At 44.3% G+C, this 14672-nt stretch overlaps 1 protein-coding gene across 1 annotated transcript in view; it reads left to right on the top strand.

Moving 5' to 3' along the window:
• Window positions 1–13183, top strand: part of LOC117344883 (eukaryotic translation initiation factor 5A-1-like) — a 14457-nt gene extending 1274 nt beyond the window's left edge. Inside the window, exons 2-5 of the mRNA XM_033907750.1 lie at window positions 8491–8668; window positions 9060–9164; window positions 11813–11950; window positions 12815–13183. Of these exons, the coding sequence (XP_033763641.1) occupies window positions 8491–8668; window positions 9060–9164; window positions 11813–11950; window positions 12815–12877 (484 nt within the window). The 3' untranslated portion in view covers window positions 12878–13183. The remainder of the gene's footprint in view (window positions 1–8490; window positions 8669–9059; window positions 9165–11812; window positions 11951–12814) is intronic.
• Window positions 13184–14672: the final 1489 nt, after the last annotated feature.

Here is a 14672-nt window from a genome sequence, read left to right as displayed (position 1 = left end):
GGGCTGAGTGTCAATTTGCTAAATTGATAACTTAACAATGGATATCGCTCCTATTTGACTGGTAGCATCCTTATGGGGTAGGGATTCAAAATTGTACAAATGGCGGGGCTGACCCCCCAGGGGGCTGAGGGGTGGGGCCAAAAGGTGTCAATTTGGCTAAATTGATGTAAACGACTTCTTCTCTGAAACTTAACAATGGATATCGCTCATATTTGACTGGTAGCATCCTTATGGGGTAGGGATTCAAAATTGTACAAATGGCGGGGCTGACCCCCCAGGGGGCTGAGGGGCGGGGCCAAAAGGTGTCAATTTGGCTAACTTGATTAATGACTTCTTCTCTGAAACTTAACAATGGATATCGCTCATATTTGACTGGTAGCATCCTTATGAGGTAGGGATTCAAAATTGTACAAATGGCGGAGCTGACCCCCCAGGGGGCTGAGGGGCGGGGCCAAAAGGTGTCAATTTGGCTAAATTGATGTAAACGACTTCTTCTCTGAAACTTAACAATGGATATCGCTCCTATTTGACTGGTAGCATCCTTATGGGGTAGGGATTCAAAATTGTACAAATGGCGGGGCTGACCCCCTGGGGGCCTGAGGGGCGGGGGCCAAAGGGGTCAATTTGGCAAAATTGGTGTAAACGACTTCTTCTCTGAAACTTAACAACGAATATCGCTCATATTTGACTGGTAGCATTCTTATGGGGTAAGGATTCAAAATTGTAGAAATAGTGAGGGCTGACCCCCTTGGGCCTGAGGGGCGGGACCGAAAGGGGTTATATAGACAGCCTCTTTTTTGAAACTAAACAATGGGTATCACTCATATTTGTCTGTTAGCATTGTTATGGGGTGGGGATTCAAAATAGTATAAATGTTGGGACTGACCCCCTGGGAGCCTGAGGGGTAGTGCCAAAAGGGGTCAATTTGGCTAAATTGCTGTAAAGAATTAGTTTTCTGGATGTAAGCAATGAATATCTGTCATATTTGACTGGTATCATCCTTATGGGGTAGGGGTTCAAAATTGTACAAATGGTGGGGCTGACCCCCTGAGTGCCTAAGGGACGGGGCCAAAAGGGGTCCATTTGGCAATATTGATATTAATGACTTCTTTTCTGGAACTAAGCAGTGTACGACATTGATTTTTCTTTGTTAGCATCCCAAGGAGGCTGGGATTCAAATTTATATAAACAATGGGGCCGATAATAACAAAATCATACATCAACAAATAAAGCTATTAGCAAATGATTCATAAACATAATTTTGATGTTTAATCAAATAAACCATGTGAGCGATACAGGCCCTCTCGGCCTCTTGTTCAGACTGGTATTTTTAAGCCTAGCTTATGAGTTCGGGTTTCAGAAAAACATTTCCATATCGTAACAATTTTGATTCAAAAATCGATTATAGTATATTTTCATTTCAGTAATAATTACCATAACTTTAGTATGCATATTCATCACTTACACCTATCTTTGTATCCCCAAAAAACAAGATTCAAAAATCCCGCCCTCCCTACCGTCACGTGACCTGTATCTTAATGATTACGCAACAGAGTGATCTCCCATCCTCTTTCCTTTATGGCGCTTGCTGATAGCTGACGGCTCATAGTTTGTGGATATCCCGACATTGTTATTTAGCTGTTTGTTTTGACTATTTGGTCAAATTTTGGCAACGCTTGTTTGCTTTTTGCCCATCTCCCCTTTTGTGTTGAGTTACATACATTTTGTATATACATATTTTTGTTTTGTGCCGTTTTCGGCCGGTGTTTACATTCCACGTGTGCGGGCGGTGTACCACGTGGTCCGCCATTGTTTTGCAGTCGCTGTCGTTTGTAAATCGCCGGTCTTTGTTCGGCCGTTTGTAGCAGTTTTTCGTTGTTGTTTTTTGACATCGTACCTGTTTTACACTGCATGTAAAGTTCATTCTTGTTTACGTACGTTGTATGTTTTAGTTTGTTTTTTACGTGTTTGTTGTGTTTTGAATACAAACGTCGTGTGCTAGTAGGTAGTATGTCTCGCTCGGGACTACGACGGGGTTCGTCTCATGAGCGTTCCTATCTCTACGGAGAACGGGATTCTAATGAGATATGTTCCCTTGATCGTTCCGGTCATGAGGATTTGCCGTGCGTTACTACTCAGGACGAACCTCATGACGGGGTTTCTCTAGCACCTGGGCGACCCTCTTCTTCCCGTAGGAAGGATTCGTCTTTATCTTCCGGCAAGAGAGGGAAGCATGTTAAGAATGTTGCTCCCGGCTCTGAGTCGGTTGTCAACTCTGTTGTTCCTATCTCGGGAGCTCCCGTGTCGTCGGGTTCTTCTCGTGACGGGAGGGTGGTCCTTCCCATTCAGGAACTCCCTGGAGTAGGGGAGGGACATCCCGACCCTGGTTTAACTCTGCCCAGGGTCGAATTGGCTGACAATTCCCGTAAGCTTTCGAGCTTGCCTTTGGGTAGGGAATTTCAGCCGCCGGTCACTGGTTTGGTCAGTGATCTCGGCAATCCAGGTGGTGTTGTCGATGGGGGCAGTTTTGATGCAGGGCCTGTTCCTCCGAGTTCAGGTCCAGGGGTTACGGATTTTCTTGCGGGATTGTCCACTTCCACTGGGGTAAGGGATGCGCAGCTGTCTTATTCCTGCATCAATTCTGGTCCGGCTTTTCATCCTGGCCAGTTACCCGGCCCTGGTCCTATTAGGTCCAGCCCGGAGTGTGCTGGTTCGGGTTTCCCAGGGGGTGTTCTCCCACGGGAGTGTTTTGCTGGACAGGCGACTGGGTTCCAGGCGCCGTTTCCCTCTGGTTCAGGGTATAGGGTTGCCTGCGGGCAACCATCCTTGGGCCACCCAAATCAGCCTGCGGATGGTTTTGGGTATCGTCAGCATCCCGGCAGTTGCGGGCCTAGCCCGCACATGTCCGGGTTTCCACCTGGTGGGAGTGGTGGTCCACCCATGTCTTTCGGACTGGGTGGCCAGCCCCAGTCTCAGGCGGGTCAGTTTGACCAGTTCTGGGGTCACTCCCAACCCGCGGGACCTTTTCCATTTCCTCAGGGATATGGTTTTAACCCTATGGCTTTTCCTGCTTGGAACCCTTGGGGTTTGGTCTCCCCCTCACGGAGACGTTTTGGCAGTTCCGCTGACCCCCTCCAGCGCTCTGCTTCTTCGGGGGCCACTGTGGCCGGTCCTAAGAAGGTTTGCCGCACCTTTAGGACTTCTGCCTCGCGTGCGGACTCGTTTGTCTCCGGGTCCAAGGGCAGGGCTGTGACTTCTAAGTCTAAGCCTGCAGCCACGGTTGTTAGGCGATCTGCACCTAAACGCCGTTTTGTGGAGCCCCTTCAGGATTCTCCTGAATTGGTTCCTATGGCTGGCCCGTTCCATGCAGTCGAGACTTCATGTCCCGCTAGTGTGGAGGCTATGGACTGTGAGGACGCGGGTATGGCAGATGAGGAGGATGTCGTTCATCTCTCTCCTGGGTGCTCGGACATAGACGCTGGTCTGTCCGGGTCGTCTGATGACGATCCTCTAGGTGGGGATTCCCAGGATGAGGGTGACCCTGAGGCTGCTGAGGCTGAGGCCCAGCACGTCTTGTCCGGTATGCGGGCCCTTAGGGCCGACGTTTCCCGGATTCTCGGGGAGAAGGTTTGCCCACCTCCTTCTGCGTCATCTATCCCGGAGTCCACCACCCCTTTTGGGTTCCTTGGTGGCTCCTAGAGCATCCGCCCAGTCGGACCGCTCTCTGCCAGAAGGCACTATTGTGTCTTCAGCTCTGGCCACTGCCCAGTCACGGGTTCTGGAGAAGAATTCGTCTTCAACCCGTACGCCTGGGTTTGCTGGGTTGCAGCTCAGTGTTGGTGACCTGTCTGAGGTTCATCCCTCTGACTATGCCACACATGATGGCCTGCTTGTTTCTCAACCAGCTAGACTGGAATCGAGAGAGCTGGCGGCTTGGCCCGGTAAGTCAGTGGATCAGGTGGTGTTTGGATCTAAAGAGCACCACAAGATGGAGAGACTGCTGCGTCTTTCCATCCAGATTCTGTCATATATAGACTTTCTGACAGTTTGTCTGTATAGGGTTTCCGATGTGCCTGAGGGTCGGATTTCCGAGACAGAACAGGCCGACATCCAGGACAGGATGACCTCTGCCCTGAACGGGGCATTGAGAGCTCTGGCAGCCTTGCAGGTGTCTTTGCTGGTCAATGTCTTGTTGGCTAGGCGTTTTTCAGTTTTGAAAAACCGCCCGGTCGATGAACCTTACCGCTCCCGGTTGTTGACTGCCCCCTTCTCTGGGTCCACTCTTTTTGGAGGGTCCATTCCTTCTGTTCAGAAGGATTTGAAGGAGGACTCAGTCGCCTCAGCACTTTTGGTGAAGAGGATTCAGGCTGAGAAGGCCCGCACCTCGCAGGGGTCAGCGCCTCCTAAGAAGAAGGCAAAACCTTCGGCTACGCAAACTTTTGCTCAGCCAAAGGCGAAGCCTTCCTTCAAGGGCAACAAAGGGAAAGGTAAGAAAGGGAAGAACCCTCCTGGGGGTAAGAAGAAGAGTTCCTGACTCTCTTCTACCCTCCTTGGTCCTTTCAGACGAGGAGTTTGTACGGGAGGAGTGCAGTCCTCCCGTTTCAGATTCCGGTCCGTCTCTCGCAGGATTAGGATCAGGCTTGCCAGACGACTCTCTTGCTTGGCAAGGGCTCGATCTGCCACGGCCAGATCTTCCTGTGGGGGGACGTCTATCCGCCTTCCTCCCAGAGTGGAGGGAGATCACGGAGGACGCTTGGGCCTTGTCTGTGGTCAAGGAGGGGCTAGGCATTCCGCTTTTGCGGGATCCGCCGTTAGCGTCAAGGCCAATCTTTTTTCCTCCTCCCGGGGATCCAGGAAAGGCCTTGGCTCTCCAGGAGGAAGTAAGGACCATGCTTGTCAAGGGCGCGGTCGAGGAGGTACCTTTGGCGGAGTGCACCCCCGGCTTCTATTCCAGAATGTTTCTGGTACGGAAAAAGTCCGGGGCGTGGCGCCCGATCATAGATCTAAGTGCCTTCAACAGGCACGTAGATTCTCCTCACTTCAAGATGGAGACTCCTCGGGGCATAATCGCCTCCGTGAGAGATGGAATGTGGGCCACTTCAATAGATTTGAAGGATGCCTACTTCCACATCCCCATCAAGAAGTCGGCACGGAAGTTCCTCCGGTTCACTTGCAACGGGAAGGTCTTTCAGTTCCGGGCCATGCCATTCGGGCTCACGACTGCACCTTTGGTGTTTACCAAGCTGCTGCAGGTGGTCGTGGGATTCCTGCATTCTCGGGGAATAGATGTTCACATCTATTTCGACGATTCCCTCATGCTTCACCTAGTGAGGAGATCCTTGTTGCAGGACACCCGATTGGTCCTGAAACTCTTCCTAAAGGTCGGTTTCATTCCATCCAGGGAGAAGTCGGAGGTGACCCCATCTCAGGATTTCGTTTTCCTGGGAAACCGTTTCAACACGGTTCAGGGCATTGCCCTTCCACCAATGGAGAAGTTCGAGAAAGCCAGGGATCTCGCCCTGACTTTCATCGGCTGGTCTCGGGTCCAGGTGCGTTGGTTTCTCAGTTTCCTGGGATTTCTCAACTCCCTGGCAGATGTGGTCCCCTTGGGGAGACTTCACATCAGACCTCTCCAGATGTTCCTTCTTGGCAATTGGGTCCCTTCGTCAAGGGACTGGGAAGCTTGGATTCCTCTGGACCAGTCGGTCAAGGAGTTTGCCCGTTGGTGGACCCTTCAGGACAACGTTCTCCGTGGGGTTCCTTTGTCCAAGCCCGTTCCCACTATGACCCTGTTCACGGATGCTTCCATGACGGGTTGGGGGGCGTACCTCGACGGGCATTGCCGGTCGGGGGAGTGGTCTGGGGAACAGCTCTCCGAGCACATCAACGTGCTCGAGATGAGGTCTGTTCTATTGGCATTGCAGTCTCTTCGGGGGATCTTGCAATCCAAGGTGATTTGTTTGGCTACGGACAACTCAACAGTTGTCGCGTATCTGGAGAGGCAGGGGGGTACCAGGTCCCACATCCTGTGTGCCCTCGCTATCCGTGTTCTTCTTCTGTGCCAGGAGATGCAATTAACTATCCTTGTCAAGCATCTTCCGGGCAGATTGAATGTGTTGGCGGATACTCTGTCCAGGCGCCGCCAACCGGTGTTGACGGAATGGCAACTGAATCCTTCGATTTTCGAGGGAGTCTGTCAGGTGTGGGACAGACCTCACATAGATCTGTTCGCCACATCCCTGAACAATCAGTTGCCAACGTTTGTCTCTCCGGTTCCAGATCCGAGGGCTTGGGCCGTGGACGCTCTATCTCTGGACTGGGAGGGGATGCATGCTTATGCATTCCCCCCCTTCAATTTGGTGGGCAGGGTGTTGCAGAAGTTTCGGAAGCATCATTGCTCCCTGCTCCTGATAGCACCCCTGTGGCCGAGGCAACCTTGGTTTCCGGAGCTTTTGTCGTTTCTGGTGGAAGATCCTCTGATTCTCCCACTCAGAACGAATCTCCTTCGCCAGCCTCGGTCCAGGACGATGCACTCTCGTCCAGAGATACTCCACCTTCACGCGTGGAGGCTATCTCAGGAGGCCTCGCTCAGGCGGGCTTTTCTAGAGACGTGTCAGCTCGCATCGCTCGATCGATTAGGTCTTCCTCTTCTGCCGTCTACCAATCAAGATGGAAGATTTTCTGTGATTGGTGTGTCGGCAGGAAGGTTGATCCGGTCAAGGCATCTGTACAACTGATTGCTGATTTTCTGCTTTGGTTGTTCAGAGATCGCAATCTTGCCCCGGGCACAATTGCTGGTCATCGTACGGCGATAGCCAGTGTGCTTTCCTTTCAGGGTAGATCAGAGGTGAGCTCATCCTCTTCGCTATCTGCCCTGATTAGGGGATTAGGGTTGGACAGACCTAGAATACGGCAGTTGGCTCCTCAATGGAATCTGGCTCTGGTGCTCGATTCTCTGACGCGTGCTCCTTATGAGCCTTTGGAGTCGGCCACCTTGAAGTTTCTTACTTTCAAGGTGGTGTTCCTCATCGCCTTGGCTTCTGGTCGTAGGAGAAGTGAGATCCATGCTTTGTCCTCTCACCCCTCTTGCCTCCGTTGGGCTAGGAACTTTTCTGCCGTGACCCTTCTCACTGATCCTGCCTTTTTGGCTAAGAATCAGGTTCCTGGTTTCTTGCCTGAGCCTATCAAGATCCCTTCCTTGCAGGGCTCAATGGGTTCTGTGGAGCGGGATAAACTGCTCTGTCCCTGTCGGGCACTTAGGTTTTACCTTGAGAAAACCAAGGGGGTCGGGGTACTCGATCCCGGCTTTTCTTGTCCATCAAGCAGGGTCAGCAGGTGATCTCCTCCCAGTCCATTTCCAGATGGATCTGTCAGGTTATCAAGTTTGCTTATGACCATTCTGATGATCAGGTTCAGGCTCGTTACAAGGTGAGAGCTCATGAGGTTAGGGCCCTTGCTACATCATGGGCTCTTCTCAATGGCTCCTCCTTTCAGGATGTCATGTCCGCTGCCTTCTGGCGTGGGCAGAATACCTTTACAGATTTTTATCTCCGGTCATTGGCTTCGCATTCAGATGGGTTGTACTCTCTTGGTCCGGTGGTGGTGGCACAGTCTGTGGCTGTGCCTCCACAGTAATCTGTAGGGTTTTTTAATTTATCATGCGATCAGGCATCACAATGGTACACCTGCTCTGCATACGCGGAGGTAGTTGCCATTTTTTAATCATTGTCGGCTAAAATTGGGGGGTTCTTGAACCTATTTATCTCCCTACCTACCTGGAGTTGCGTCTGGGTTGCTGTGCCGTCGTTATGGGCTGCCTGGCTTCGAGTCTCCACTACGGTAAGACGAATTCGCATACTAAAGTTATGGTAATTATTACTGAAATGAAATTGAGGTTTTTAAAGTAAAACCAATTTTCATGAGGTAATACTTACCATAACTTTATGGAGTCCCACCCTTTTATTCCTCCCCTTAACTCATTATCCTGGCTGCCCATGTGGCTCCATAAAGGTTTTTGAGGATGGGAGATCACTCTGTTGCGTAATCATTAAGATACAGGTCACGTGACGGTAGGGAGGGCGGGATTTTTGAATCTTGTTTTTTGGGGATACAAAGATGGGTGTAAGTGATGAATATGCATACTAAAGTTATGGTAAGTATTACCTCATGAAAATTGGTTTTACTTTAAAAACCTCAAGTTTTAATAAGTGCACACATTACAACGATCGATTGCAAATGATCACAACTGTTTAATTAGTCCCGACACTTTATCACTAGCCCTCCACCTCTAGGTCGCGAGTTCGCAACCACGTGGGGCAGTTGCCTGGTACTGACCGTAGACCGGTGGTTTTTCTCCGGGTACTTCGGCTTTCTCCACACCAAAACCTGGCACGTCCTTAAATGACCCTGACTGTTAATAAAACGTTAAACAAAATAAACCAACAATAATAAACCAGAAAATCACTAGATTTTATGTTTTGTTTGTCTCAGGCAGCAGAATGACGTCATGGAAGACACAGAGTTTAGTGCGGGTGACTCTGGATCGTCCACGACCTTTCCCCAACAGTGCTCCGCTCTCAGGAAAAATGGATATGTCGTCATCAAGGAGCATCCATGTAAAATAGTGGAGATGGCCACTTCTAAAACTGGGAAACATGGACATGCCAAGGTGAGTGTGAACACGCAAATAAAATGGGAAGAATTACCGACACGCAAATGTGAATGTAAAAAAATATATGTATTTCCTCCACCTCCTGGCACGTCCTTAAATGACACTGGCTGTTATACAGACGTTAAACAAAATAAACCAAAAATAATAAACCAAAAATGTTTTTTTATAATTATATATAAATTCCAAGACGAGAAGGTGAGAATAAATAAACAAAATAAATACATGAATAATTGAATGAATGAAAGAATAAATAAATAACTGAATAAATAAATAAAATTAGTAAAAAGTCTGCTTCTCAAATTAAAAAATGTCGACACTCCGAAGTAAAACTATGATGAAGTGCTTGTGCTTGACTTGTTTTCTGTATGAAAACTGCTTCTCTACACAGGTACACTTGACAGGAATTGATATTTTCACCCAGAAGAAGTATGAGGACATATGCCCCTCCACCCACAACATGAATGTCCCCGTGGTGAGCAGACATGATCTTCAGGTAAGTCATGTGTCCCAGTAATGAATGTCCCTGTGGTGATCTACAGGTGAGCCGTATATCCCAATAAAAAATGTCCCTGTAGTGATCTACAGGTGAGTCATGTGTCCCAATAATGAACTGTCCCTGTGGTGATCTACAGGTGAGTCGTATATCCCAATAAAGAATGTCCCTGTGGTGATCTACAGGTGAGCCGTATATCCCAATAAAGAATGTCCCTGTGGTGATCTACAGGTGAGTCATATATCCCAATAAAGAATGTCCCTGTGGTGATCTACAGGTGAGTCATATATCCCAGTAATGAATGTCCCTGTGGTGATCTACAGGTGAGTCATATATCCCAATAAAAAAATGTCCCTGTGGTGATCTACAGGTGAGTCGTATATCCCAATAATGAATGTCCCTGTGGTTATCTACAGGTGAGTCATATATCCCAATAATGAATGTCCCAGTGGTGATCTACAGGTGAGTCGTGTGTCCCAATACAGAATGTCTCTGTGATGATCTACAGGTGAGTCATGTGTCCCAATAAAGAATGTCCCTGTGGTGATCTACAGGTGAGTCGTATATCCCAATAAAGGATGTCCCTGTGGTGATCTACAGGTGAGTCATATATCCCAATAATGAACTGTCCCTGTGGTGATCTACAGGTGAGTCGTATATCCCAATAAAAAATGTCCCTGTGGTGATCTACAGGTGAGTCATATATCCCAATAAAGAATGTCCCTGTGGTGATCTACAGGTGAGTCGTATATCCCAATAATGAATGTCCCAGTAATGAATGTCCCTGTGGTGATCTACAGGTGAGTCATGTGTCCCAATAAAGAATGTCCCTGTGGTGATCTACAGGTGAGTCGTATATCCCAATAATGAATGTCCCTGTAATGAATGTCCCTGTGGTGATCTACAGGTGAGTCATATATCCCAATAATGAATGTCCCTGTGGTGATCTACAGGTGAGTCATGTGTCCCAATAAAGAATGTCCCTGTGGTGATCTACAGGTGAGTCATATATCCCAATAATGAATGTCCCTGTGGTGATCTACAGGTGAGTCATGTGTCCCAATAAAGAATGTCCCTGTGGTGATCTACAGGTGAGTCGTATATCCCAATAAAAATGTTCCTGTGGTGATCTACAGGTGAGTCATATATCCCAATAAAGGATGTCCCTGTGGTGATCTACAGGTGAGTCATATATGCCAATAATGAACTGTCCCTGTGGTGATCTACAGGTGAGTCGTATATCCCAATAAAAAATGTCCCTGTGGTGATCTACAGGTGAGTCATATATCCCAATAATGAACTGTCCCTGTGGTGATCTACAGGTGAGTCGTATATCCCAATAAAAAATGTCCCTGTGGTGATCTACAGGTGAGTCATATATCCCAATAATGAACTGTCCCTGTGGTGATCTACAGGTGAGTCGTATATCCCAATAAAGAATGTCTCTGTGATGATCTACAGGTGAGTCATATATCCCAATAATGAACTGTCCCTGTGATGATCTACAGGTGAGTCATATATCCCAATAATGAACTGTCCCTGTGGTGATCTACAGGTGAGTCGTATATCCCAGTAATGAATGTCCCTGTGGTGATCTACAGGTGAGTCATATATCCCAATAAAGAATGTCCCTGTGGTGATCTACAGGTGAGTCATGTGTCCCAAATAAAGAATGTCCCTGTGGTGATCTACAGGTGAGTCGTATATCCCAATAAAGAATGTCCCTGTGGTGATCTACAGGTGAGTCGTATATCCCAATAAAGAATGTCCCTGTGGTGATCTACAGGTGAGTCGTATATCCCAATAAAGAATGTCCCTGTGGTCATCTACAGGTGAGTCGTATATCCCAGTAATGAATGTCCCTGTGGTGATCTACAGGTGAGTCATATATCCCAATAAAGAATGTCCCTGTGGTGATCTACAGGTGAGTCATATATCCCAGTAATGAATGTCCCTGTGGTGATCTACAGGTGAGTCGTGTGTCCCAATACAGAATGTCCCTGTGGTGATCTACAGGTGAGTCATATATCCCAATACAGAATGTCCCTGTGGTGATCTACAGGTGAGTCATGTGTCCCAGTAATGAATGTCCCTGTAATAATCTACAGGTGAGTCATGTGTCCCAGTAATGAATGTCCCAGTGGTGATCTACAGGTGAGTCATGTGTCCCAGTAATGAATGTCCCAGTGGTGATCTACAGGTGAGTCATATATCCCAATAAAGGATGTCCCTGTGGTGATCTACAGGTGAGTCATGTGTCCCAGTAATGAATGTCCCAGTGGTGATCTACAGGTGAGTCGTATATCCCAATAATGAACTGTCAGGAATTACAAGTCGACTTATCTGATGTATCTCTGTTATTGTGACAGAATATCATTGGGAAATCAGTCAAACTTCATTATTTCCAACTCTGATAATTTCTGCTTAACCCGAAGTTAAAATTCAGTTCCGACAGTAAAACTACTGTTTGATATATACTCAGTTACATGAACCTCGAATACTCGGGAAATATCGAAGTCTTTTTTCACGGCTCGATTGACTTCGAAATAAAGATGTTCGATTGTACATTATATTTGTAGGTATATTAGAGTATTGTTTAATGTATGTTGTATAAGTAGATCTTACATTGTTATGTGTCTTTCGTTTAGGTGGTAGATGTGAGTAGGGATGAATATGGCTACATGTCCCTGATGAACGACAATGGCGAGTTGGTTCAGGTGAGAGCACCACAGGGAGATTTGGGAAACGAAATCAAGAAAAGGTTTGCAAAGGATGAAAACTTGTCCGTAAGTACTATACTATATTTAACTATAAAACTATAAATAAATACTGCTTAAAACAAACGTTTCTATCGGCTAAAACTCCTAAAAGCGTAATTTGTCATTCAACAACATAACAATAACGTCTATGTTACGTTGATTGTGATTGGCTAATAGAGTTTCGCAATATTCTAGGAATCAGCTAGTAAATAAAATAAAGCAAACAAATAAAAATAAAACCGACGTGTTTATCAACTCCAAAAGATATATTTTGTGTCATTGTTTCATTTAAGCAATTAACAGTGGTTTTAATGTTGTTATTGTCGATATGGCAGCAAGATGTATGGTGGGCAAATGACATGCTACATTTATAGGCGTATGGTGGCAACTGCCTCTTAGCATTGTGTCGATGGGGAAATGCAAATGTAGATGATAACATCAAAAGCATTCAAGTTAATCTTCAAAATAGAGAGCGAGATAGTACAACACACTTGGTACATTGTGTTATTTAAAGATGCTACATCGCCGACAGCCTATACACTGCTTGTCATAAAATTGCATAAAATGGTAACCACAGAAATATATCTAATCAACACCAATGATCGAAAAAAAATACGGACAGAGTCCTAAAAATTATCGCTTATATAAGGACGAACGAGGAACGGCAGAAGTTCATCTGGGTGTTTGTAATTAGTCATCCACTTGAAATAAAGGGAATAAATAAAGAGAATCTAAAACCCTTGGAGTATGATAATAGCGGAAATTATGTAACAGTTGTTATTGTTTGAGGATATACAATCGTTTAGTCTTGTTTCTTATCGATCGTGATTGCTTTTTGTCGGAGATTAGAATTTTTGATATCATTTAATTTTATTTAAATTTGTGTCCCAGGTCACTTTGATCAAAGCGATGGGAGAGGAGGCGGTCCAAAGCGTAAAGGTCCTTTCACCTTAGTAAGACACACATTTCCGAGGACTCTGGCAGTACCGTCGTGGACCAGAAAACCTCCAGCTTCTATCATCCGTGGAACAGAACCACAGGCATGACAGGGGGCAGCCCTTGCGTGGATATACAGCACTAGAACTGATTCTGGACAACATCCGGTTTCGGGGTCACGTGACTGTATACAACCCTAAAACATAGATATTGTATCAGATTGTGGTGTGAAGCTGCTATATATACAATCATCTTTGCCCGGAATATGATCTAATTTTGAATTGATGAATTATTTTAAATCAATTGAACAATTATGGTCAAAAACTTAAAATTTCTTGTACTTCATCACAAAATATGTGACAAAATACAAATAAATCTGTTTCTTTCTGTCTAATAAACTTTACAAAAAAATTAAATGCGTTGATTTCATTTAGCATTGATCTATACAATAGACATTTATTATTGATCTTTACAATTGACATTTATTGTTGATCTTTACAATATATATGTATAACTGATCTTTACAATATATATGTATAACTGATCTTTACAATAGACATTTAGCATTGATCTTAACAATAAACATCTATAATTGATCTTTACAATAGACATTTATGACTGATCTTTACAATAGATATTTATTATTGATCTTTACAATAGACATTTATTATTGATCTTTACAATAGACATTTATAACTGATCTTTACAATATACATTTATTACTGGTCTTTACAACAGACATTTATAATTTAATTTTGTATGAAACACGCATTTTCATTGGCTGAAATAATTTTGTTATACCTCCATAACAAAATTGTTGACGTTGCGAAATGTAACGTCATTTTTGATTGGTTGATGACGTTGCGTAATAATTTATCACAGAAAAGAGTTCGCCAAAGAAAGTGAAATATTTTGGTGTGTATAAGACGAAATTAAATTATAAGAATTAACATAAATTATTTTTTTTCTGTTATACAGTCATAACATAAAAAACTGGAGTGTACTCTCTTCATAAACCGCTTCGCGGTTTATTTAGAGAACACTCCAGTTTTTTCTGTTATGACTGTATAACAGAAAAAATAATTGATGTTAATCCTTAAATAACTGATCTTTACAATATACTTTTATTAATGATCTTGATAATAGACATTTATTATTGATCTAAACAATAGATATTTATTACTGATCTTTACAATATACATTTATTACTTATCTTTACAACTGACATTTATTACTGATCTATAAATAGACATTTCTCATTGATATTTACAATACAAATTTATTATTGATTTATGAAAAGACCTTTATTATTGATCTTTACAATAGACATTTATTATTGATCTTTACAATAGACATTTATAACTGATCTTTACAATAAACATTTATAACTGATCTTTACAATAGACATTTATTGTTGATCTTTACAATTGACATTTATTATTGGTCTTTACAATAGACATTTATTATTGATCTTTACAATTGACATTTATTATTGATCTTTACAATAGACATTTATTATTGATCTTTACAATTGACATTTATTATTGATCTATAAATAGACATTTATTATTGATCGTTACAATAGACATTTATTGTTGATCTTTACAATAGACATTTATTATTGATCGTTACAATAGACATTTATTGTTGATCTTTACAATTGACATTTATAACTGATCTTTACAATAAACATTTATAACTGATCTTTACAATAGACATTTATTATTGATCTTTACAATAGACATTTATTATTGATCTTTGCAATAGACATTTATTGTTGATCTTTACAATAGACACTTATTATTGATCTTTA

Source organism: Pecten maximus, chromosome 16, assembly GCF_902652985.1.
Source record: "Pecten maximus chromosome 16, xPecMax1.1, whole genome shotgun sequence".
Lineage (NCBI taxonomy): Eukaryota > Metazoa > Mollusca > Bivalvia > Pectinida > Pectinidae > Pecten > Pecten maximus.
Note: the sequence above shows the minus strand (reverse complement) of the source record. Positions and strands in the feature narration are given on the sequence as shown.